Source organism: Setaria italica, chromosome IV (assembly GCF_000263155.2).
Source record: "Setaria italica strain Yugu1 chromosome IV, Setaria_italica_v2.0, whole genome shotgun sequence".
Classification (NCBI taxonomy): Eukaryota; Viridiplantae; Streptophyta; class Magnoliopsida; order Poales; family Poaceae; genus Setaria; species Setaria italica.
The window spans coordinates 33,804,206-33,829,376 of NC_028453.1; the positions used below are offsets into that span (position 1 = coordinate 33,804,206).

General features: G+C 45.1%; 3 protein-coding genes and 1 pseudogene across 4 annotated transcripts; 2 read left to right on the plus strand and 2 right to left on the minus strand.

Moving 5' to 3' along the window:
• Positions 1-214: 214 nt before the first annotated feature.
• On the minus strand, positions 215-2,592 carry LOC101778935 (30S ribosomal protein S31, chloroplastic). 2 transcript variants are annotated; one of them, XM_012845619.3, is made up of 4 exons: positions 2,336-2,592; positions 1,297-1,361; positions 1,087-1,218; positions 215-509 (listed from the first exon to the last, which is right to left on the minus strand). In XM_012845619.3, the coding sequence occupies exons 1-3, from the start codon at positions 2,529-2,531 to the stop codon at positions 1,087-1,089; spliced, it is 393 nt and encodes a 130-aa protein (XP_012701073.1). In that variant the 5' UTR covers positions 2,532-2,592; the 3' UTR covers positions 215-509. The 2 variants fall into 2 exon arrangements, with proteins under 2 accessions (XP_012701073.1, XP_004965896.1); XM_004965839.4 differs by lacking the exon at positions 215-509 and having other exon boundaries at positions 983-1,218.
• Positions 2,593-4,722: 2,130 nt separating this feature from the next.
• On the minus strand, positions 4,723-6,309 carry LOC101779732 (exopolygalacturonase). The gene has a single exon (XM_004965841.3). It carries the CDS (start codon positions 6,307-6,309, stop codon positions 5,056-5,058), a length of 1,254 nt encoding a protein of 417 aa, XP_004965898.1. The 3' UTR covers positions 4,723-5,055.
• Positions 6,310-9,571: 3,262 nt separating this feature from the next.
• LOC101754484 (exopolygalacturonase) lies at positions 9,572-14,532 on the plus strand. The gene is made up of 2 exons (XM_004967131.1): positions 9,572-9,629; positions 14,039-14,532. Exons 1-2 carry the CDS (start codon positions 9,572-9,574, stop codon positions 14,530-14,532), a joined length of 552 nt encoding a protein of 183 aa, XP_004967188.1.
• Positions 14,533-16,828: 2,296 nt separating this feature from the next.
• Positions 16,829-17,766, plus strand: LOC101754881 (annotated as a pseudogene).
• The last annotated feature ends 7,405 nt before the right edge of the window (positions 17,767-25,171 follow it).

Sequence of the window (25,171 nt, forward strand, 5' to 3'; positions counted from 1 at the left end):
ATACTGATGCCGTCGTATACTGGTATGGATGGTTAAACCGTCTTACAACAAATCTTAGTTGATATGAATTTTGAGAATAATGCTGGAAGTGCCTTGAAGAACACAATGTAATTCTCGCCACATTGTGTAGTTCAGTGAGGAACAAGACCAAGTTTCATTTTTATTAGTATTTTTTGTCCTTTTGCTCCAAATATTAATCAGGAACTCAGGATCATATTTTGAGGTCCAAATTCAACTAGTCAGGATCATATTTAGCTGTCTGATACAGTCCATAACTCTTGAGAGTACTGAGACATAGTGTAGAAATTAGGGCAACAGCAATGGATACAGAAGAGATAGAAGCAGTAGGCACCAGTGCTAAGCAATACACTGGTTATTTCATGAAAACTGCAATGCTATTGCTTATTTTCTTGGAGCGCGGCATTTAATGTATGGTTGAAAACAAATCTTGGACCAGTTACTCACTAGATGCTGATAGCACTGAATCTGCCAAGGCTGAGGGCGGTTTACTGCACAGCAACAACATACAGTCACCCACTACATCATGGCAAAACTTGCTCACAGAGTCAGACTAATTGGTTTGTTTTTTTCTTTATTTTTACTAAGGCAAGACTTGCCTGGATACATCAGCTGATTCAAGCATACAGCAAATCATGGCTGTTATTGTTACAACCTAATCCTTGAACTGAAAGACATACAGCAACAGTAACAGCAGCAGCTTATATATCTGCTATTTTTCAGGCATGCTTTCCCAGTTATCATAAACAATTTCCAAGCATGTTGATAAGGTGGCTAAAGCGGAGCTAAAACAAGTGGTTAAATCTAATCTCCCAGTTCTGATAGCTCAACTAACCAAAGTTTGATGGCCCTTTGTGTTGTGTGCACCCAGGGTTCCACCATGCACTGCAGCTGGTAGCGTGCGAGGAAGAACTCTATGCAGTATATTCATTACTACCCAAAGGAAAATGTGGAGGCAATTGCATTATGTAGGAGAGAGAAAATAATTACTTCAAAGAAATTGTATTTCATACAGGCTAGGCAAGTTAAGCTTAGGACAGTGAAAACACAAAGCAAAATTCAGACAACCTATTCCAGGATGTCTTCGTCTATCTCAATTGGAATGATCTCCCCATCATCAAACTGGTCCTTCCTAGGAGGCGCTGGAGGGGCAAAAAGGCGTGGTGGGCCAGTTCCCTTCTTCTTGTTGCGAGGCCTCGCCTGAAATGATCAGACAGATAAATAAGTAAGGATTGCAGCATAAAAACGAGAGAGGTTATGCTGGACTGGAGCACTCACATTGCCATATGAATGGTTGAACCTTTTGCCCCGTTTTGTCTTCTTGTCCCCTCTCCCACAGTAGACTAAGCAAGGGCAAAGAAAGTTTAAAAATCTTCAGTCCACAGGGCCATCAATATTGACCTACTCAGAAGCCAAAAAAGTTTGCACAACGGATGGCCTTTTGCAGTCACATAGATAACTTTGACACCATAATTTCAGAACTCAAATTAAATTTCCGATTTATTCTAGTATTTTCTTTGAAGTACATGCATCTTTGTATGACATCATAAAGAGTTTTTACACAGGTCCAAGGCAAGTGGCATCACCGCAGCAGACAGATTACTAAAACTTTAAAAGACGGAGATAAAAGAAAGTAAGCTAAATCTAACTGACTTGTTTACCACCCATTCCTTACACCACATCAAGAATTTTGTATCTATCAGTTAATAGGTACTGCATTTCTTTTTCTAAAGTGCACACACATTTCAAGATTCAACCATTGTAACCTTTGGCATGAACCTTGTAAAGTTCGGCCAACCAATAGTCTAATAACATGTAAATTTTGTAATGCAAATTTGATATAATTAGATTAGCATTTGAAAGTTGTTTCTTATGACTATGATTTTGTTGCTAACTTGCTATGAACAATATGATATGAGAGAAGCCAGCAGTCCAAGAGTTTAGCATCACGGACCCCATTGGGTCAGACCACGATTATATGTTGAAATGGAGGGAGTGAAATGTTTAGTTAACAGTACTGCTAGTAGTTTTATTTCATACAGATACTCCACACTCCACAGTCCCTTAAATTTCTCTTGTTGAACAATTATTAACCCAGCTGTACCGACGGTATCACAAATCCTACCTCCGCTGCGGAGCCCATTCCAACTGAACTTCCTACTTGACCAACTAAGAGTTTAAAGGAAATCTTCATCCCCAATTGAACTTGAGAATTTCCCAAATGTCATACAATAATACCACCCATTGCTCTTGAAATGTGCACACAGGAAACTACCTCAAACTAATAAGCAGTGAGGGGGATAGCTGCTTGATTTACCATCAAGAACTGGAGTGACGGTGGCCGACGTGAGGGCGCCGACGGCGAGGGTAGCGCGGGCGCGGGGGAAGGCGGCGGCGGTTGTGAGCGCGTAGGAGGAGGTGGAGACAAAGGAGGAGACTGCGCCGTGGTGGTGGGATGGGAGGGCGGTGGTCGCGGTGGACATGGCCATGCCCTGGATGGCGAGCAGCGCCATGGCACGAGAGGGAGCGAGCGCACAGGGAAGACGAGCGTGTTGGAATGGTGGGTGGGAGGATCAGGTTGGATAAAGATAAAAGAGAGGGCAGTGTTTGGGCTGGGCTGCCAGCTCGGCTCGGCTCGCCCCAGCCAGCTTCGTTCCTTTAGATTAACTGCTGCGTACGCGGCGAGCAAGACGATGACGTCGGCCTGGTTAAGATATCTCTTGCTCTCGGGCCTTGGGAGTCTTGGCCTGCTTGCACACGCTTGCACGTTGGGCTTGGCTTGCTGGGCTGCTGACACAGTGACATCACGGGTCCTTCGGCTCACGAGCAGGTCGAGCAAGCTCATTAAGTAAAGCGAGCTAAAATTCTTGTTTGGCTCGCTAATAAAAGGCAACGGGCTGAGCCGAGCGAGCTAACGAGTCACGAGCTCTTTGCCCAGCTCTAGAAACGGGAACCACAACGCCCATCTAGGATGGGCTGGGTTAGGCCCCACAAGTGATCGTATGAGCCATCACATGAAGTTTCTACTGCAACAATCTTTTTCGTCCGTGAAATTATTGCCGCGTTTTCAGTGTTCCTGGCTATCACTCGAGTAAAATTTGTTTTCTACTATCAATCGATTTTTTGTGTGGGCTCCTGCTTCCTGTTGAACCATGCTTTTTTTTTAAGGGTGCGTGGGCTGTTGTTTGCGACCCATTAGCAATGCTGACTTGCTATAGTTTTGCGCGTGGGTCGGGCCACGCGACTTGCAGGTTGGCCTGGTTGGCACAAAAGCGATCTGGCCGGGTTAGCCTGCTAGGCCTGCCTGCTGGTGAAGTTGGACTGGGTCAAGAAGGAGAGGTTGATCAGGCTGCAAGTTGGGCCTCGGCCTAATGATAGTAAAAACGGCCAGGCTGGGCTTACTTCATGGCTTCGACCAAGTAAGTAGTCAGGATGTAATGGCTCTATTCGCTTCAGCTAGCTGCACTTGCATTGTAGCTACTGCTAATTGGGACACTGGCTGTTGGTCAGCTGCTACTGCAGCGCAGCTGCAGCTAATGTGCCGAACACGCTGAATATGTATTAACAAACGGTGCAGTTGCGATTGTTGTTCCACTCCCTCTGGCAGCTGATGAGGCATGGGGAAGATGTAGAAGATCACCCGTATCCCTTCTCAATAGCACCTGAGATTAGCACGTAGGAGATAATATAGATGAAACTTGTTCTCTTTTGATCTATGATAAGTACTCTTTACTTTATATAGCCTCGACCTTCTAGGGTGTATTTGGCATGAGCCACCACAATAATCCCTTAGGTTTAGGGATTTCCCAACAATATATTTGTCTGTTTCATTTTTGTATTTGAAATATTGTTTTTTAAGTATTCTTTATCAATATTCTATGTTAAGTGTAATATCTTTTCATTTGTTGTATTTTTTTTAGGATGTATTAATTTTTGCTCAGATCAAATAAATTGAAGAAGTTGTATTGTTTTGTAAGTCCAATGTATGTGTGAGGTGAAGTTTAGTGGCAACATCTTATTGTTCTTGTTTTGTTTGTACTAGTAAAAGTGCCCGTGCGTTGCTATGTGCGAAAATCTCAAGGATGTATTTATCATATGCTATTACTATTACAGAACATCCCATGTACTTTTGTATAAAAAAATCCATCCTAATTAAAAGATGTAGATGTGTTGCTCCATTGAAACATGTAATAGTTGCATTATTTGGGCAACTAATATTATTAGTGCATAGCATTAATTTCATCCTCCACGTGCTACTTGATAGGTTTATCAACTTTTCAATGTTTGCTAATAGCTTACGTAAAAATATGATGAGATTCCTCGTGGTATTTTCTTTGAAAATCATATAGCCAGGCCGGTTTTGTCAAGGAGCCCGAGGGAGAACCATATTTGGAGTTTTTGTTTCACATATTTGTAATTTTTCATTTTATGCCATTTTTGTAATTTTTCATTTCCCGTTATATTTGTAATTTATGTTTCCCACAAGATTTTAAATAAACATTGCGCGCCAAATTTGAAATATATATTATCTTCATTATTATCAAAGTGTCATTTAAAAAAGGAATAGTAAACATAGATCACACTTCAAGTTTGAAATATATATTATCTTTTATTTTTTTTCAACATGTGCAAAAATATTCCAAGGAATATTTCTCAAGAGAACATGGAAATCATAGGCCAAAAACTTCTTGTAGAATGTGGCCGCAATTTCATCCATTCATTGATGACTCACAAGCAGTAGTTTTACATAGCATTATGTCTAGCCTACCAAAAAGAAAATAAAACGAAAAACACAGAAAAGAAAAGATCGGCATGACTGGATCATCAGTGCTTTACACATTGTTAGTGTGGCAAACATTGTTATTCCATGTCTCCTGACTCTTGCCTGAGGGAGGAATCAAGCAAGAAATAAAGCAGAAGAATATCTAGGCCGGATTTGCTCGATCTGCTATTTATAGTTTACTAGTTACCATGCATCCAGGGAATTGAATTGATTGAAATGGATGGCAATGGAGGATGGAGGGATCATATCGCTCATCATGCGCATGCAAGCTCCTTGAGGGATGCGGTGGTGGTGACCTTGGCGTTCTTGCAGACGGCCATGGTCTTGTTGTTGGTGCCGCTGTACTCGACCTTGACGTTGTCCATGGTGACGCCGCTGCAGGGGATCTTGTCGGAGCAGAGCAGGCTGACGGCCTCGGGGGTGGAGGAGGTGCCGGTGATGTTCTTGAAGGAGACATCCTTGACGGTGACCTTGGAGGCGCCGCTGCTGGTGCAGATCTTGTTGGGGCAGTACTTCATGTCGATGATGATGGGGTTCCCGGCGTCCTCCATCTTGATGTTCTCGTAGTGGATCTTGGAGGCGGTGAGCACGGACGCGGCGTCCTCGTACGCCTTGATCCGGAGGCCGTTGCTGGACTTCTTGAGCGTGCAGTCCTTGACGGTGATGTCCGTTACGTCCTTCTCGTCCTTGTACCGCCCCAGGCTGCCGATGCTGATGCCGTGCCCCGGGCCGCAGGTGACGCCGGTGATGTTGACCTTGGTGCTCCCCGGGCCGATGGAGATGCAGTCGTCGCCGACGCCGATGACCGTGTTGACGATGCTGATCCCGGATGAGTCGCCCATGTGGATGCCGTCCGTGTTGGGGCTGTCACCCGGCGCCGTCACCGTCACGTCCTTGATCACTAGGTCCTTGCACTGGTACACGTTCATGTGGAAGAACTTGGAGTTGAGCAGCGTGATGCCGGACACCTCGCCGTTGTTCACGTAGTCCAGCACCAGCGAGTTGGGCAGGATCTTGCAGTCATACTTCTTGGCGCAGGAGTTCTTGCTCCACACGGCGGAGCCCTGCCCGTCGAGCTTGCCCTTGCCGGTGATCACCAGGTTGTCCACACGCAGGATCTCGATCCAGTTCTTCTTGTACAGGCTCAGGTCCGTGGACGCCAACAGGTTGCCGTCCACCTGGATGGTCACGTCACCCTTGCACGGGCCCTTGAAGTTGAGCGGGCCAACCAGGTAGTCGCCCTTGGGGATCAGGATCGTGTTCTTCCCGGTGCCGCCGCACGCCGACGCCCATGCCTCCTCCAGCGCCTTGGTGCTGTCCGTCTTGCCATTGCCGGACGCGCCCAGCTTGGTGATGTCGCACGACCCGCTGGGACACGACCCTCCTCCCTTCGCCGCGCCATCATCCGCCGCCTTAGCGTCCTTCGACGCCGCCTTTCCGGCTTGCACAGCGCACACCAGCGCTAGGAGGAAGAGGGCTCTCATGGCATTTTTGGTGGTGAAGGCCATTTTGAATACCTTTAGTTTGTGTGTGTCTTGCTCGCTCATGGCTCCGCTTGCATATATATATACCTGTTGCTAACTGGCGTCTCGCAGCTATGTTTGTGGCATGGTCACCTGGCCGTTGCTATTTTTAGACTAGGCTTCGCCCTCGTCCTCAGGTTTTCGTTCCATTATTGCCTCGCTCTAAAAATGTAGAAGCCCCTAAGACCAAATTTTTCCAAACCAGACTAAAAAAGGTTTAGTCCCTGTGTTAACAAATAAATGGAGAGCTCACATCGAGTGTTATTTTTGTTCCAGTTCGCACTCGTTTTTACTCTTTATTTTCTATACATCCAAATCCAATGGTGCCTATTCTACAAGTCGACAACCTTTAGGACCATGCTTAGTGATGGCCTTGCAACGCCATGACTGCCTCTGTAGTCGTAGTACGAGGTGATATATAGGTGAAGCAACACTTGGTCTTCACCAGATTAGGATCCGGATGATCCTTCCTGATGAAAGACTTGAAGTAGATGAACTGCCTCAGAAGTGTAGTCGTACTTGTAACCCCTGCAATATTCTAATTGATTGGAGTTTAGGCTAACGATGAGATTAAAGTTTAGATTGCATGGAGCATCCCTTCAACTCATATATATATATATATATATATATATATATATATATATATATATATATACACACACACACACACACACATATATATACATATATACATATATATATATATACATATACATATATATATCCTTAGGGTGCCTTCCGATCACAACGATGCGAATAACTAACTCATCACTTATATTCGCTTTAAACTAATATTCACACTCAGAATAATAGTAAGACCGATATGTCATCAGTGGTCATTAATCACTACTTGAACGCCATTTACCACATTCACTGCAATTAATACCTTGATAGAACACTTATTAACTTATTTAGGAGTTACTCATACCACCGATATTCTCAGATTGAGACTAAAGTAGACCATCCACAAACCCATGCTAATTTCACGAAAATAGTGTAAATAGATAAACTTCAGCAAGTTGTTTTGCTAGTATTTTACTTAGTGCTCCTCAAGCATAATGACTTAATCCTGGGATTTTCTTTCACAATATAATATTTAATCATTAATTGTCTTGACACCATCAATTGCTATGTTGCTGCTTGCAAAAATACTGAAATTAAATCATATCATAGTAGTATTAAATTTGTTGTCTTCAATTATTCATACCGGAATGTAATTCTAAAAAACTCGACCTGTGGGGTAAGACAACCCTAGAGTTTTTCTAAGAGAAGGATCTTCTCATGCAGGTTGAGAAAAAACCCAAACCTCAGCCCCACCCTTATACAGGGCTCGTAACCCATTGTGAGACTACCACTGGGCTGGTGACCATTGCAACTACTCCAAGTAGGAGGGCTCAAACCAACCACAGCTGCAACATAGGCTAAGCATTGACCTGTGTTTTGGTGTGGTGACAGACGAGGGGATTTTTTAACCCCAGTTTAAAATTCGCTCCCATAGGGAGTCGAACCCAAGACCTAAATAGTACTATTATGACCATCTAACTAACTCAGCCGTCATTCACATATCAGAATATAATTCGTAAGCAACACGACGTGCCTAGTGAAAAACATGCCACGCACAAACTTAGCCTTTCATTACCCTAACTTTGTTTAGAGCTTTTCTATAAAACTTTTCTAGGAGGGTGTTTGCACTCATTACTGACACACTTTTACCCCTATTTATCTTCAATATTGAAATACAAATGACATCATTAACATTGATTATACCTAATAATCGAGTTATTTTCGTATATGCCTTGCATTTTAGAGGATGTTCTGTTTTCGCAGGAAATAGGACTATATTGGACCATAATTGGATGAGGCCCAGAACCAACAACAAGCCACATAAAGACAGAGAGGCCAGAGGCCTATGGAGCCCAAGCCGATCGGCCTAGGGTACTACGGCGCCCATTCATGCTCATCTTCAGCGAGCATTCCTACAGGAAGACTTAAGGGCTAAGTTTCAGAAGATAATTAAGGCAAGTTGATCTCGTGATCAAGATGAAGCAAACAACACTTTGGAAGGTTATCAAGATCCATTCTTATCCTGAGGTTATCATCAAGCCAGACCCACATGCAAGCGAAAATAAGATCTTAGAACATCAGAGAAGACTTGGAGACAAAGGAGGATGCAAGAGGACAAAAGGAAGGGCCAAGCTGATCGGCCTGGACGGCTGGACCCACCCAACCTGATCGGCTTGGGTCATTCCTTCGCCCATTCGACTTCCCATTTGGACTACGGCCTCTCCAAGGTATAAATACCATCGGCACCCCACGAATACATTTGTAGCAGAAGCCGAGAAACTTGAGGGAAAACCATCTGCAGAGAGCTGAGGGCCGTGCAGTTGTCCGGAGGCTAACTTAGGGTAGGCTTTGATCGGCGTGATCACCTTCGAGGAAGATCACGCTAGTATTCTAGAGGTAGGATTCACAAGTATGACCTCGGTGGAGATCTTGTGATGAACAATCATTCATGGTGAAGTAATAGATGAGTTCCGATTCAATAGCGATCCATATGCCTCCTTTTATGATTTCTACTGCTATGAGTTTGCTTATTCCAATCTATTAACATAGTAGATTGCATAGGGTGTTCTTGTAGTCATGGTGACTAGAATTGCATGCCTAATCTACATAACAGCTAGACATATGCTTTATGTTCATGCCCTTAGACTGCCTACGTTGATAGGTAGGATCATGACAGGGTCTGACACCGTGTAAGGTGGGGGTTTCCGGGAGTCAGACTGGAGGTGGTTGTTTAAAGATGCTTTGAATGAGAACCATGTTTTGCTTGCCATCTAGCTAGAACTACAACATATGCATAGTCTAGGCTTTGTTGTAGACGAGTTACCTCTTGTTCATATCTACTAATGCTTCTTGTCTATTCACAATCACGTTGCAACATGAATCATGTTTTCCAATGCATAGTTAATTTAGAGCTTGTGACCTTGTTTCCACGGATTGATAAACCTTGGGGAATACTCTGAGGGAAAAGTTACAACTGATCCGTGTGCTTGCGGTTCAAACTGGTGCTAATTGCCTCCAATAGAAGGTGAAGGATATAATCTATTTGTGCACTTTTACATCTACACACTTCCACAAAATCACCTGAATAATCCATAATAAATAAGCATGTTATTTTGGTGCCTTTAATTTCTTAGCACCTTTCCAGTGGATCTTTCCTGGATTAAACTAATACAAGCCTGCTCCAATGACCCTTTACATCAACTCCAACAACCTTGCCATCTTCCTCTCTAAGCTAAAATTTGGTAAGTCTGCTGGAAAATCACGATCCAACATAGTTGCTATCTTGATGGCCATCCTATCTAACTTGCCAAATACTTCCCCACACTTTCCAAACTTGGCAAGTGAGTTTAGCTTGCCAAATGTGCAAAATGGAGAGGCTATTGGAGTGAATGGAGAGTGTAGATTTTTAGAGCGGAAACTAGCTATTGGGATTTGGAGAGTGGGAAATGGATAGTTTGTTGGAATGAGCAACTCAGTAAGGAGAGGAATCTTTTTGCCAATTTGGATAGAGAGTCAAATGGAGCGTCAATAGTGGATATTCTATTGGAGTTGCTCTTAGGGCAAGTACATTGCTACACCTCAGCAGTCTTATAGGTCGTCTCATGCAATGCCACATAGGATTTTTGCTGATGTGGAGGAGAGAGGGTGAGGAGAGAGAAACATGTCATTGTTTCATGAAACATCCGCTTCATACGCTAGATTTTAGGACTATAAGATAATTACTCCACCATTGTACCAGGTCAGTTTGAAGATGGCACCGTTTGAAGCCTTATATGGCCGGAGATGTCGGACACCTCTGAATTGGTCACGAACTGGAGAAAGACAGATCTATGGTCCTAACTTAGTGGTAGAAGCCGAAGAGCAAGTAAGGGTATTTCAAGCAAATCTCAAGGCTGCCCAATCTCGACAGAAGAGTTATTCCGACAGGCGAAGAAGGCCCCTGCAGTTTGATATTGGTGATCATGTGTATCTTCGAGTCTCCCCGACCAAAGGAGTGCAACGGTTTGGAGTGAAAGGAAAGTTGGCTCCCCGCTACATTGGCCCTTATGAAATTGTGGAGATCTGTGGACCCGTTGCTTACCGGATGCAACTCCCAGAACAGCTGTCGGCCATACACAACGTCTTCCACGTGTCTCAACTGAAGAAATGTGTCCAATTCCCAACAGAGATCTTAGAGCAAGAGCAGCTTCAGATAGAACCAGACCTAACCTACGCCGAGTACCCAGACAGAGTTCTTGACCAAAAAGAGAGGCATACCCGGCGCCAAATGGTCAGAATGTACAAGATCCTCTGGAGGAACCACACGGAGGATGAAGCAACGTGAGAAACATAAGAGTATTTGAACAAGCACTTCCCAGGTTTTCTGTCTCGTCAGGGAGGTAAGGACTGTACACCCTACTCTTACACTTGAATCTCGGGACGAGATTCTTTTTAAGAGGGGTAGGCTGTGACGACCGACCCCCAAATCTCTCGAGTTCATCTTAATCCGAGCCCCTGATCACCTGTCTTAGCTTTCCAAGCCTAAGTGATCAACCTCCCGACCGGTCCCGACCCCTGAGACCCGACCCCTCTCCGCTGGCATCCAGTTCCAACCCCGTCGACCCCAACTCACCCGCCGGATCTTTCTGAATCATCCCCCAACACCTCCCTTCAGTCTGACTGGTGGACCCACGAGATCTTTTCCCTCAGATCTTCGGCGACAGGCGCACTCGAGTTGCATGCTCGCTTCAGAGTTCCCCCGCCGCGTGGCTCAACTTCTCCGACGTCCGCCGCTCCGCCTCGTCTTTGGCCCACGACCAAATGGATTCTCGCGCCCTCCTCCCCTATAGCAGCCGAAGCCCCTCTACAACCTTTCTGCAGCACCTCGCTGCCCGCGCCCATCATCACATCACCAGATCCCGGCCGTAGAGCCCGATGTCGCCCGTCTTTTCCGTCACCTCGCCACAGTCGCGCCGCCTGGTCTTCGCTACCCGATGATTCCTCCTTCGCCAACCCCGACCACGGCAGCGACAGCTCCTTTTCCCACCCTGTCAGAAGCCACCCGACAATCTGTTGCTCCGCGCTCGCCCGTGCGCCCGCGGTTGCCTGTCTTCTCACCTGTGCGCCCTCGTTCCTAGTGCCGTTATCCCGGTCACTTCCATCAGCTCCATCGCACGACGACGCCCACCTCCGCCAAATCTCAACCACCGGCAAACTCGCGCCTGCGCCGCCCTGACGCTAGAGCCCAATGACCGCTGGCGTCATCCCCGAAGTCCTGCTCCACCGCCCTCGTCGCTTAATCGCCGCCCGGGCAGAGCACTCCATTGCTTCTTCCCCGGCCTTCGCGCCGCTCCCCTTCTCACTTCCACGCCGCTATAAAAGGGAATGTGCGAGCCCCGCCGGAGTCCCCTTCACCAGCGCTGCCCTCCCGCCATTTCTCTTGCTCCCTGTTCGAGCTCCCAGCGCCACCACACTAAGTCCTTGAGGAACTTTCCTCTCCGCTCCACACCGTTTTCCCCAATCCACCCAGCCGCTTGCTCCTCCATGCTGCGTAAGAGCTTACTTGTGATCCACAAGAAGCCCCGCCGCAGCCGGAGCATTGCCGGACCTCACCGTTGTTCAACGCCTTAGTCCCTCCGCCTAAGTCCGCTTCTTCCCGACCCCAAGCTTTCCTTGTGAGACGAAGGTAAGCGGCCGACCCCTTGTCCGCCTCGTCCGACCCTTCTGACGTCCGACCTTTGTCCGTCTCACCTGACCCTTGTCCGCTTCGCCCGACCCCTCTTATCCGCCCGAACCCGGTTCCGTCTCGCCCGACCCTGTCTGTTCCGCCGACCCTTTACCGCCTCGCCCGAGGACTCGGCTGTATTTTTTTTCTTTGAACCGAGGGTGTATGTGTAAAACTTGGGGACCTTTCAGCGTTGAGTCTGAGGACCCCTAGCACACCAAATCCTCTAGTTTAAGGGTCAGATCATAAGTTCCTTTCCTCCGACCCTCACCTCTTGATCTCCATCAAGTCCATTGAACTTCCCACGCTCCTGTATCTTGTCGCAAGTTTCTGGGCTCATACTTGCAAGTGTTGCTGTTGAAATAACCGTCTATGCTAACTCTTGCATTGTATTCGTGTAGAGCTGCGTCTTGCCGACGGCTACTACGAGTTGCACCCGGCGCCAGAAGACGACGGTGTAGCTGCGCTCCTGCCCCCAGAAGCTGAAGCTGCCCCAGAAGTCGAGCAGTTCCCTTCCTCTTTGCTTGAAGGCAAGCCCCGGTTGCATGAAATCCCTATGTTTGCCAAACTTGCGCATGCCTTCTGCATCTTGCTTGTGCATTTACGTATAGGAGTTGCTTGGAACCCTAGATGCATAACTTAGCTCCCCTGATCTGAGCACTAGTTGTTGGACCGAGTAGCTGCTTTGCTTCAATAGGAAGCGGTAAAAGTTGAGTGATTTCCTGTCACTCGCGAGTTGTAGGAGTTGGTTGTCTTCCTCCTATCACAACTGTAAGGACGATGGACGGGGCAGGGTTTTGGGTGACTCTTTGGTGGTCGGTTGATCGCCCCGTCTGTCTACGAAACTTGCTAAGGCCCGACAGTGGTGGTGTTCGTGACCAAGTGTTTGAAAGTACTAACCTCATACTTAGTATGGGATGTGGAAGCCTAGTACTGGATTGAACCTAGACGTGAGTGGTCGCCCCATTGTTCTTGGAACGGAGTTTCCCCTGCTAGTTGTCGCACGTGGTGGCAAGCGTGGTCACAGAACGGCAGAGGCCGGGTCTGTGGAACCTTGCACCAAAGGAAATGGGCCCGACACAGGTTAGGGGATTGATGGGGAAGGCCGACACAGGAAGCGACCTCTGGGTGCGCGGATATCGTGAGGTTAGGTTCACCATGCATGGTCAAAGAACTCGAATCGATTCGTCTGCCTCTCACAGTTTGAGACTGCTTGATCGCTATGCTACCCTAAGTAAGAAAGAAACATGATGATGACATGGTCTTGATGATGTTCTATATATATACCTTTGGTTGGTTCTATGATTGCTTAGAATAGGTTGCAAAACTTAGACCGGATAATAAACTTAGAACCGGAGCTAAAACTTGAAAATAGGGTTTTACATAGTGCTTCTTGGCAAACAAACCCCTCAGCTAAAGAGCCTTGCATGTCTAGAAAAGGTGGAGTAGCTTTACTCCTGTCGGTTAAGTCTTGTTGAGCTTAGTAGCTCAGCCTTGTTGTGGCTTTCCTTTTTCAGGTGAAGTTGCTGCTCCCGAGCTTTCTTTCGTTGGCACTTGGCCACCCCAGCTCCCTCCGGGTTGGACGGTCGAGTGGGATCCCTCCTCGGACGGCGAGGAGAGGGATCAGTGATGTCTCGGTTGGCCTCACCAGGGATGTCCGACCCTGACGTTTTGCTTCCGCTAGTGGTTTACCCTCTGTTGTTTTTCTTTTGAAACCTTGTAAAACTCTGATGATTTGCTTTTCTGGGCGAACTAAATGGTTAAGTTGTTCAACTCGGTGGACTTGTTGTATTCTCTGGAACCACTCACCTTCGTGTGAGTTTGCTAACTCGATCCTGTTCATGTGGTTAATCGGATGAAATCCGACGGCACTTCGTGTTAACTTGGCTTAGGCACGGGTGTCGCATGTTAGGCGACTTAACCCTGTTTAATCAAGTCAATCCGAAGTGGATCCGCCACACTGCGGCCCGGGGCACGGCATCAGCATCGGCAGCCTGGGGCGGTACAAGGATCAGAAGGACGTGACGGACATCACCGTCAAGGATTGCACGCTCAAGAAGTCCAGCAACGGCCTCCGGATCAAGGCGTACGAGGACGCCGCGTCCGCGCTCACCGCCTCCAAGATCCACTACGAGAACATCAAGATGGAGGACGTCGGGAACCCCATCATCATCGACATGAAGTACTGCCCCAACAAGATCTGCACCAGCAGCGGCGCCTCCAAGGTCACCGTCAAGGATGTCTCCTTCAAGAACATCACCGGCACCTCCTCCACCCCCGAGGCCGTCAGCCTGCTCTGCTCCGACAAGATCCCCTGCAGCGGCGTCACCATGGACAACCTCAAGGTCGAGTACAGCGGCACCAACAACAAGACCATGGCCGTCTGCAAGAACGCCAAGGTCACCGCCACCGTATCCCTCAAGGAGCTTGCATGCGCATGATGAGCGATATGATCCCTCCATCCTCCATTGCCATTCATTTCAATCAATTCAATTCCCTGGATGCATGGTAACTAGTAAACTATAAATAGCAGATCGAGCAAATCCGGCCTAGATATTCTTCTGCTTTATTTCTTGCTTGATTCCTCCCTCAGGCAAGAGTCAGGAGACATGGAATAACAATGTTTGCCACACTAACAATGTGTAAAGCACTGATGATCCAGTCATGCCGATCTTTTCTTTTCTGTGTTTTTCGTTTTATTTTCTTTTTGGTAGGCTAGACATAACGCTATGTAAAACTACTGCTTGTGAGTCATCAATGAATGGATGAAATTGCGGCCACATTCTACAAGAAGTTTTTGGCCTATGATTTCCATGTTCTCTTGAGAAATATTCCTTGGAATATTTTTGCTCATGTTGAAAAAAAATCGAAGATAATATATATTTCAAACTTGAAGTGTGATCTATGTTTACTATTCCTTTTTTAAATGACACTTTGATAATAATGAAGATAATATATATTTCAAATTTGGGAAACGTAAATTACAAATATAACGGGAAATGAAAAATTACAAAAATGGCGTAAAATGAAAAATTACAAATATGTGAAACGAAAACTCCAAATATGGTTCTCCCTCGGGCTCCTTGACAAAACCGGCCTGGCTATATGATTTTCAGAGAAAATACCACGAGGAATCACATCATATTTTTACATAAGCCGTTAGCAAACATTGAAAAGTTGATAAACCTATCAAGTAGCACGTGGAGGATGAAATTAATGCTATGCACTAATAATATTAGTTGCCCAAATAATGCAACTATTACATGTTTCAATGGAGCAACACATCTACATCTTTTAATTAGGATGGACTTTTTATACAAAAGTACATGGGATGTTCTGTAATAGTAATAGCATATGATAAATACATCCTTGAGATTTTCGCACGTAGCAACGCACGGGCACTTTTACTAGTACAAACAAAACAAGAACAATAAGATCTTGCCAGTAAATTTCACCTCACACATACATTGGACTTACAAAACAATACAACTTCTTCAATTTATTTGATCTGAGCAAAAATTAATACATCCTAAAAAAAATACAACAAATGAAAAGATATTACACTTAACATAGAATATTGATAAAGAACACTTAAAAAAACAATATTTCAAATACAAAAATGAAACAGACAAATATATTGTTGGGAAATCCCTAAACCTAAGGGATTGTTGTGGTGGCTCATGCCAAATACCCTAAAAGGTCGAGGCTATATAAAGTAACGAGTACTTATCATAGATCAAAAGAGAACAAGTTTCATCTACATTATCTCCTATGTGCTAATCTCGGGTGCTATTGAGAAGGGATACGGGTGATCTTCTACGTCTTCCCCATGCCTCATCAGCTGCCAGAGGGAGTGGAACAACAATCACAACGGCACCGTTTGTTAATACATATTCAGCGTGTTCGGCACAGTTAGCTGCAGCTGCGTAGCTGTAGCAGCTGACCAACAGCCAGTGTCCCAATTAGCAGCAGCTACAATGCAAGTGCAGCCAGCTGAAGCGAATAGAGCCATTACATCTTGACTACTTACTTGGTCGAAAAAAAATCGAGTGTTATATATTGAGTTTTAAAGTTACACAGAAATGGTGATTGTAAAAGTTATATTTGTAAACAAACTATAATTCCAATATAAAAATGCATGTGCCAAGTGGATTTAAAACACATGATTTCTTTTACCTGCCTCACATTCTTATCATCATCCCTAGTGTTCCTCTCAAAAAGTTCCTCTAGAAAAAATAAACTATTAAAAAGTTATCTATGACTAATAGCTAATGATATTAATTTTAATATTACAAATAATGTAGTTATTGAACTATTCAAAAGTATTATAACTAATGACCAACAATAATAGTATTAATATTACAATGAAATTATTTAATGTACATTAATTTATTTATTTCGTGATAAATATTTATATATTTATTGAAATATTATTCATCTATAGTCTCTAATGATTTTTTAAATATATTTAATTATTGATGAGATATTTGTTCTAAATATGTTTTGAAGAGCTGTCTTTTTTATCTATGTTTTTATACCCTCATACTTTAATCCCTGCTTGTATAATGATTTAATGCTACCTTCCAAATGTATTTTATATTTGATAAACAAATGGTCATGCTATGTCTAAAATAAAGTAAATATCTTAATAAGAAAATGAATTCGAGCTATTCGTTTTGTATTCATATTAAAAAATGTTCATATTCGTATTCGAATTCAAGTTAAAATGTGGTAAAAATGGCTATCATAGACCTATTCCATGTGATTTCGTCCCTAGTTCCGGGGAAGCAAACTCTGTTTATGGAAATATGCACCAACCGAAGATTTGGAATTTGCTTTCACGAGGCCTGGATAAAGCCTGATAGGAACTACAGTGTTGGGGATCACGGAGACCGTTCATCACTTTTGAATGTCGTTGATGGGCGAGCCAAGAGGAGCGGATATCTAGCTAGACCGAAGCTCCAGTTCCTGGTGAGGCAGCAAAATAATCCTGGTAGTAATTACCTTCGGGTGGGTTGACAGCGGTGCTAGGACGTAAAAAATGCATATGAGTAGCTTAAAGAGTTTTCTAAAAAATTCTCCTCCAAAACTATGTGCTGGAATTATTCTAAAATTATTTTCCCTCAAAATCATATAATCCCACAACAGTTCCCTAATACTATCCTCCTCAATAGTTCAAAACAAACCACATCAGCAATGATGAGCCCATCATTTGGGCCGGCCTCCTTTCCCCCTCACGTTAACTCCCTCATCCTCACAGTGTCCTCCGGTTGCCCTCCAACACTATGAATATGAGTTGGGTCAAGAATTAGACTAGTTGCTGGGGTTCACGCTCGTTCCACTCGAGGTCATCGCCACCGGCCAGGGAGTTCCCGCTCACCATCAGTGACCTCTTCCCTCTTCCAGACGCCCTCGGGGTTCCTGCAGCTCGAGCTCTCCTGCATCGAAGTCATGCCGGAGGTCGTGCCCATCTCGCCGATGCCAAAGCTGACGCTGGCCGACCCGGAGGAGGAACTGGAGAATAACGCCGGCGCCGGCACCGGGAACGAGAAGAAGTACGAGAAGATCGAGTTCCTGACATGAATCTCGTCGAGGAGAACCAGATCACGGTGTCCGAGTACACCGGGTTGCCGTGTGTGGCCGTGCAGGTGCAGAGCTTCGAGAGCCTGCTGTAACATCAAAGTTTGAAAGTTGTACTATTTTTGACTTAACTGATGAAACTGAATAAGGAGCTTTTGGAACATTGACTGGCCTACCTTGGTTCAAGATTTAGAACATGTTTACATGTGGATGTTGGACAAGATCATGCAAAATGGGATGTATGATCTATGGTTAACAAATTCCAGTAGCTCTTGTACAAGGAAAAATAGGTTTAGATAATTAATTTGGAACTCAAAGATGGAAGTTTGTACTGCTTCAATGTTGGTTGTTTAACTAATGAAGGGATTCAAAAGTTTTAGTATAAGTTCGATTTTTGTCCAATGTTCAGAGACTTCTATCTCCAAATCTGTTGATTTTTGCAATAATAGCCCTATCTATGGTTTGTAGCTGATTGTACCAGCTTCACCTTTGTTTAAAGGCTAAAGATCATTTGGTATTTGGATTGGGAAGAAATCATCAAAGAACAGACCCCACTTGTCGGCCGAGCACAAGAGAAGGCGACGCCCAAGGCCCCGGCGCGGAGGTCGGCTCGTCCCGCACAGGAGAGCCCCACAGCGAACTCGCCCGGCACCATGTTGGAGGCCGCGGTGGACAAGCCTGATCAGCGCCAACATCGAGCAGGAGGTGAAGGTCTATGGGATCATGGGAACTAGATCATGGACATGTACATGAAGAGCATGCAGTAGTTCACCGACTCGTTGGCCAAAATGAAGCTCCCCGCCTTGGATTTGGACAACGACAGCAGCAAGAAGAGCTGCCATGCCACTGCTGCCGCTGCTGCCGCCAAGATGAAGCTCCCACGAACTAGCGCGCGCCAGAAAAATTGCGCGGGAAAGGATGCTCGGGGGCCAATTGGGGGAGGAGGCGACTGACGAAAATATTCGGGGCGTTGGGGTCTGGATTCGTGTCACCCAATCTGTAGGGAAGATTTAGGGAAGTTGCTGGAGTTCTTTTTTCCCCGTTTTGTCCCTAAAGAAGGTATTAGGGGTAAGATACATGTGCTTTTGGAGTTGCTCTGACCAAACAGCTCAGTGAGTTTATCGGAGATTATATGCAAGGATAACTACTGGAGGGGAGGACTTTACGGAGAAGGAGCTACGAACCCCTCCGCATCACCTCCCTTGAGGCAACGGGAGGAGCCTCCACACCAGCCACCAAACTACCTCCCACCCGTGCAAATCGACGGCCACTACCACCGGCCGGTGACATTCGCCCTCTCCCTCCCATCCGTTTCCTTTTGGCACAGCCGTGCCGGATGCTGTCCGGCAGCACTCATCCTCGGGTGGCTAGATCCGGGGTTCCGGTGTTTGGATCTGCTCGGTGGTAGCGTGGCTGGGCTGGTTTGTGCCGTGGCCGGCTGTGCAACCCCTTCTTCCTCCTCAGTCAAATCTGTGTGCCCATCCATGGAATTAGTGTCTGCTCAGCTCTATCTTGCTGTTGACAGCTATTACATGCCAAGTTGTAAATCGCAAGCACACAGATTAGTTGTAGCTCTTCCGACAGAGTATTCCCCCAAGGTTTACCAATCAGTGGAACTTATAGCATAGGATCTATTTTAACTAGCATTGTTAGTATGTACTTAATGTTGATGGCGATTCAGATCCAATCTACTAAGCATGTACAGGCAGATAACAGATAGAGTAGAGATAACCAATCTGTAGCAACCTAGACTATGCATATGTTGTAGTTCAAAGCATAGATAGCAAAGTAACACAGATATGATCCTTGTAAAAGCATCTTTAAATCTACACCTCCAGTTCGGATCCCGAAACCCCCCACCTTACACAAGAAAGATCCTATCACGACCACCTCTATCAGTGCAAGCAGCTTAAGGGCACGATCAAGAGAACATGTCATACTCATCGGTAGATCAGGCATGATAATCCGGTCACCATGACCGCAAGAATATCCTAAGCAATCTATCATTGATTCATAAATTTAAAAGCAAACAAACCCGATAAAGCATAAAACCATCAAAGGAGATATTTAGATCGCTAAGAAATGAACACATCTATTACCTCACCATGAATTATTGTATATTACAAGATTACTATCAGGATCCTACCTTGATCTTGATGACCCCTAGCTCCAGAACTCCAGCGTGATCTCCCTCGCAGGGGATCACGCCTGCAAAGGTTCGCCTATGCTAACCCTCAAAAACTGCACAGCCCTCGGCTCTCCAGAGAGGTGTCCCTCAAGCTCCTTCTGCTTCTCTACTGCTTCACATCGAGTACATCATCTTGGATATGGGGCTCAGTGGTTTTTAGGCTATTTATAGTCTAGAGAGCGCGTGGCAAAAATTAGAAGGCGAGGGGGCGAAGGCAATCCCCAGGCCGATCGGCCTGGGAGGTTCCAGGCTGATTGGTCTGGGCCTTCCTTTTAGCCCCTCATGTCCTGCTTCATCTCCAAGTCTTCTTAAATGCTCATGAGTCTTATTTTCACTTGCATGTAGGCCTGGCACGTCGGTAGCTTCGAGGTAAGATTGATCTTCAATAACTTTCCAAATCTCCGCTTGATTTTCTTTGATTCCTCCTTGATCCCGAAGACATCATTACCATATCTTCACAAACTTAGCCCTTAAGTCATCTCAGAGGATTGCTCGCCAAAGATGGGCGTCAGGGGGCACCAGAAGACCCTAGGCCGATCGGACTGGGCTCCTCTAGGTCGACCGTCCTAAGCCCTTCCTTGGCCCGTTGGCCTTCGTCTTCGTCTAGTTCGATGCTTGTTCAATGCTTTATCCAAAACATACGCTTTTAGGTCCAATTCCCTGCAAAAACAGAACATCCTCCAAAATACGTTGCATATGTGAAAATGACTGGTTTATTAGGTGTAATCAATAGTTTAGGTATTACATTCATGTCATTATTGAAGATAAACAAGGGTAAAAGTGTATCAATAACGAGTGTCAATAATCCCCTCATGCTTAAACCTTGCTCGTCCTCGAGTAAGTCTTCAATAGAAATCAGCATTGCCTTTCGGTGTTCAATCCTGCACTTGATCACACACAAGAAAACATAATGCTCTCGTAAGATTTTTCAATTAATATTCAAGTTGTAACCAGCCTTTTCTAATATGGAGGGTAGATATATCTTTTAAGCACATCCCACAATAAATTTATTCTTATGCTCTCAATTTTAAACAAACCTCAAAAGATTTTCAATAAAACTTTTTCAAAAAGAAACTGAACCGAGATCAACAATTTAAACTTCATTGCAATTGTTCATGTTCTCTTAGCTCATCAAGTCTATCAAGCCTATGCTAGAAAATCTGCAACCTATCATCACTCAAAAATATGTGTAAGGATTTATCTGGATATTTGGGAAAGTTAGTCCTAGCAAAAATATTATAATCAGGATATTATCAAAACAAGAAAGACTTCTGATGGATCTTACTGAGACTTGCCAAAAAGATCATGGAAAATAATTGCTTATGGAGAGGGAGAGAATGAACACACACATTTAGATAGTGGATATGTGCAAGGCAAAGAGTGATCGTGAGGCACAAATGAAATCCTCGTAATCGGATTGCACATGGTTGGCATAATGAGTATGGAATAATCTTTAATCTTGAAAGCACTTGAAATTTCTATGAAGCTCAAAGAATTGAGGAGTACTTTATTTCTCTTTTTCCTTTTCTCATTTTTTTCTTCTTTCTTTTTCCTTTTTCTTTCATTCTTTCTTTCTTTTTCCACAATATACTTTTTTCTTTTTCTCCTCAGAACTTTTTGCAACATATTACTTACTCAGTAGTAGTCAGAGATAATGTGATGACTCTCCAGCCATGCTTAGACGATGCTCGTCCTCGAGCATGAAAAGGAAGAAAGAAAACTGCTAATGTAAGTACCAAAATCTTTGTTATTTTATTCCTTTGGAGGGGCGCCCACGCCAAATTTCAAGGGCAATAGAGGGGGAAACACCCCAGGCCGATCGGCCTGGCCCCTTTTCACCCATGTTTCCTCCATTTTTTATTCCACACACGGGTGGGCAACGGATATGCTGGAGCAGGACCTTCGCATAAGTTCCAGGTCCGGTTGGCACAGGCTGACTGTGAGACGGTCAGAGACCCTGGGCAAAGGCCCTGTTTATTTGCTTTGTGCACACTTTCCCAAGATGATATCCGCATAGCGGATGATAATAACCCCTGTCTAGACCTCAGTGTATCCGTGGATGGACCTAAGGGATACTGTCTAGAGATAAACACTGGCGAGTACGAGTCTTGTAGGTCAGTACCGCCTAAAGCTAAGGTATGGGCTGATCGAACGTATGGGTAAAGTGTACAAACTCTGCAAAGTCATTAATCTATTTGGATAGCCGAAGCTCACAATCACGAGCTCACAAAGTTAAAGCTCGCGTTGATTAGCAAACATATAATTTGTGTGATGGTGACATAGGGTTGAGGCTCTAAGAGAGCTATTTCAGAATGAGGCGTAAGCCGGCTCAGGAGGACCCTGACGGTCTCCGGTGCTCCTTAAAATATGAGAACCGGTACGGGAGGTAACATTCCCCTCCAGGACCAACAACTTCATAAAAAGTGCTTTCTTTTTTTTTCCTTTTCCAAAATTCACCTCAACTTGCATAAAATGAGTTTCTCGATAAAATCGAACCTCGTATCCCTTTCCTTGATCATCCCTGCATTTTATATAATTTCAACGCTAGGATTTGTTGAGTAACAACTATAAGTGCACTCAGACTTGGTTTCAGTGTGCAGGGTTAGGACTACTGATGCTATAGGATGAGTGACTGCACCCCTATTCGCTACGTAAAGGTGAATTTTTTTTATGCATTGTTTAACTATTATGAGGACTATATCAGCTATAGGTAATCAGCGGGATCTCCGATCCCTACGCTTACTTTGCAAAAATAAGATTCTTGGAAGTTATTATTGAGCACAAAAAGGATGTGACTCGTGGAGTCGTGGTGATCAAAATTCTTTCTAGACATCAATATTTATCTCTAGTATAATTTAATATATCTAACATCAGTACACAACGTATCACATTTTATATGAAGTTTGTGAGAAAAAGAGACATTTCCAGCAAAATTTCAACGAATCTATAGCTATTATTAAAGCAAGCAACATCTCTGCCAGGATTTTTCGTACGTCGCCCTAATTTTTCAAAAAAAAACCTGATGTTTTGTGAAATGAACCCGCAGTCCAAATGCTGAACAGATGAGGGGCTCGGGTGGAAAAAAGGAGGGAAGGGAGAGGGTTAACCGAAACAACGCTTCTACCACCCATCGCTCGCTCGCTCGCCAAATCAGTCACCCCTCCGTCCGCCTCTATCGGATCCGCACCCCCGCCACCCGTGAACTCGTCAACGGCCACCGGAGGAGGAGGAGGAGGAGGAGAAGGACGGCGCGATGGCCGACGGCGCGGATCCTGACGCCAACGCGCTCGGGGGGTTCGCGCTGGGTGGATGGCAGCGAGGTCGACTCGTCTGAGTCCACGTTGTCAGCTGGGGTCCAGCGCAGGCCCACCCGCCGTGCTGGGGCTGGCGGCCCCATACCCCAGCCGGACCACGCCGCCGGGGTCGCAGCGGCCCACGCTCGGCCTGTGCAGCGCCGTGGCCCCCTCCCTCCGAGCCGCGCCCCGCGCCGGATCTGGATCTGGCAGGAGCGGGCGGCGGTGGCGGAGAGCAGGGAGGGGCAGCGGAAAGAAGGGAGGGGCGGAGCAGGGGAGCCTGGTTGCGGGGAGCGAGCGCACCTGGGGAACTCCTGGAGCGGCGGGTGAGGCTTCCAAGCGTGCCCGACGGGGTCCAGGACCTCGGCCACCACGCCGGTTACTTCCGCCTGCCACACACGCACGACGCTAGGTGAGCGAGGGCTCATTACCTCTTTGCTCTGAGAGATTAGTAGAATCCCGCGCTCTTAGGTTCTAAAGCTTCGATCTTTTGGTGGGCTTTTTTTCCATGTATGAAATTTAAATCTCCAACTTAATTAGTAATGGCAGTCCAATGCGCTCTTGGCTACCAATGCTTCAATCTTTGGTTGGGAATTCCGCATTGATTTCTGTGGAATTAAATGTGCCAAGATTTGTAACGGTTCTTCAGAGGAAAACAGTTTCGCCATCTGAAATACTAGCTGACTAGCTGTGGAAAGATACGACCTTGCCCATTTCCATGTCCTAGCTTTGCTTGTAGTTGATGTAAAGAATAAGCCTTATATGAGTTATATCTATGAGAAAACTTCGCAATGCAAACAATTGAGCGTTTGTGTGCTTGTGGTTGGTGCTGCAGGATGTTCTACTTCTTCTTTGAATCGAGAGGAAAGAAGGAGGACCAAGTGTTGATCTGGCTCAGGGGAGGGCTTGGTTGCAGTAGTGAGTTGGCCATCTTCTACAAGAACGGGCCCTTCGCTATTGCAAAATAACATGTCGCTTGCTTGGAACAAGTTTGGTTGGAACACGGTAAATAATGATATCGTACCCATGTTATGATCCCTGTTAGGTCAGGGGAAATTAGTCTAATCACATAACACCCAAAGTCTGAAACTGAGGTGTTCGAGACAAAAAAAAAGTCTGAAACTGAATGTTACAATTTTTTGATGGAACTAAATTTGATGAAGATGTTAAGACCTAGCTATTTCATCCTCTTCCTCGGTTTCTGATATGACTTGATTTCTGCAGATCTCCAATATCATATTTGTTGATCAACCCACTAGAAGTGGCTTTAGCTACAACTTTGATAATCGTGATACTCGTGATGATGAGACTGGTGTTAGCAATGACTTATATGACTTTCTCCATGTGCTACTTATGTATCAAATCCATGGAATGTGTGATTACACCATATGAGTTTGTTCAGTTCATTTTTGAAGAGTACTTGAGGATAGAAACACTGCTCTTAATCGTTTCAGAAAATAATAAACACACTCAAGATTTTTTTAACCTTTTTTACTAATAATAAACCTTAACCCACTATAGTTCCAAACTTAACCTCTTTGACCGGACCATGGGCCTTTACACGGTGTCTAAATGTGCTGCTGTAAACTTGACCTCTTTGATCGGGCCATGTGCCTTCACACGGTGTCTAAATGTGCTGCTGTAGCAAGGATTTGACCACACCACAGCCCATGCCTGGCTAAACGTGTTCTGATTGATTTTTTTTAGCCCAGCCCATGCCGGCTAAACGTGTTCGAATTGATTTTTTAACCCATCTATCCATAGCTACCATCTGTGTCCCAACATGGTTCACAGATTGCATCCTTTGGGTCTCATTTGGTTTTTTTATATGATTCTACATAACTAAGTATAAATTGACAATATTACTAATTGCACTGGCTTCACGACAACATGATAAAAAAATATGATGCGCTACAAAACACGATAAAAAATATCACGTGCTAAGCAACGTCGTTTTACGTAGCAATGCACGAGCATCTTGAAAGTGTTGAACCGTGGTGATCCTGCAAAAGTGTTCAA

Excerpts from the sequence above, each read along its gene's own strand:
- LOC101778935 (XM_012845619.3), bottom strand. The coding sequence starts at position 2,531 with ATGGCGCTGCTCGCCATCCAGGGCATGGCCATGTCCACCGCGACCACC. Across the intron at positions 1,362-2,335 it reads CGTCACTCCAGTTCTTGATG|TCTACTGTGGGAGAGGGGAC; the intron begins GTAAATCAAGCA and ends GCCCTTGCTTAG. Across the intron at positions 1,219-1,296 it reads TCAACCATTCATATGGCAAT|GCGAGGCCTCGCAACAAGAA; the intron begins GTGAGTGCTCCA and ends TGATCATTTCAG.
- LOC101779732 (XM_004965841.3), bottom strand. The coding sequence starts at position 6,309 with ATGGCCTTCACCACCAAAAATGCCATGAGAGCCCTCTTCCTCCTAGCG.
- LOC101754484 (XM_004967131.1), top strand. The coding sequence starts at position 9,572 with ATGACCCTTTACATCAACTCCAACAACCTTGCCATCTTCCTCTCTAAG. Across the intron at positions 9,630-14,038 it reads CCTCTCTAAGCTAAAATTTG|TGGATCCGCCACACTGCGGC; the intron begins GTAAGTCTGCTG and ends GTCAATCCGAAG.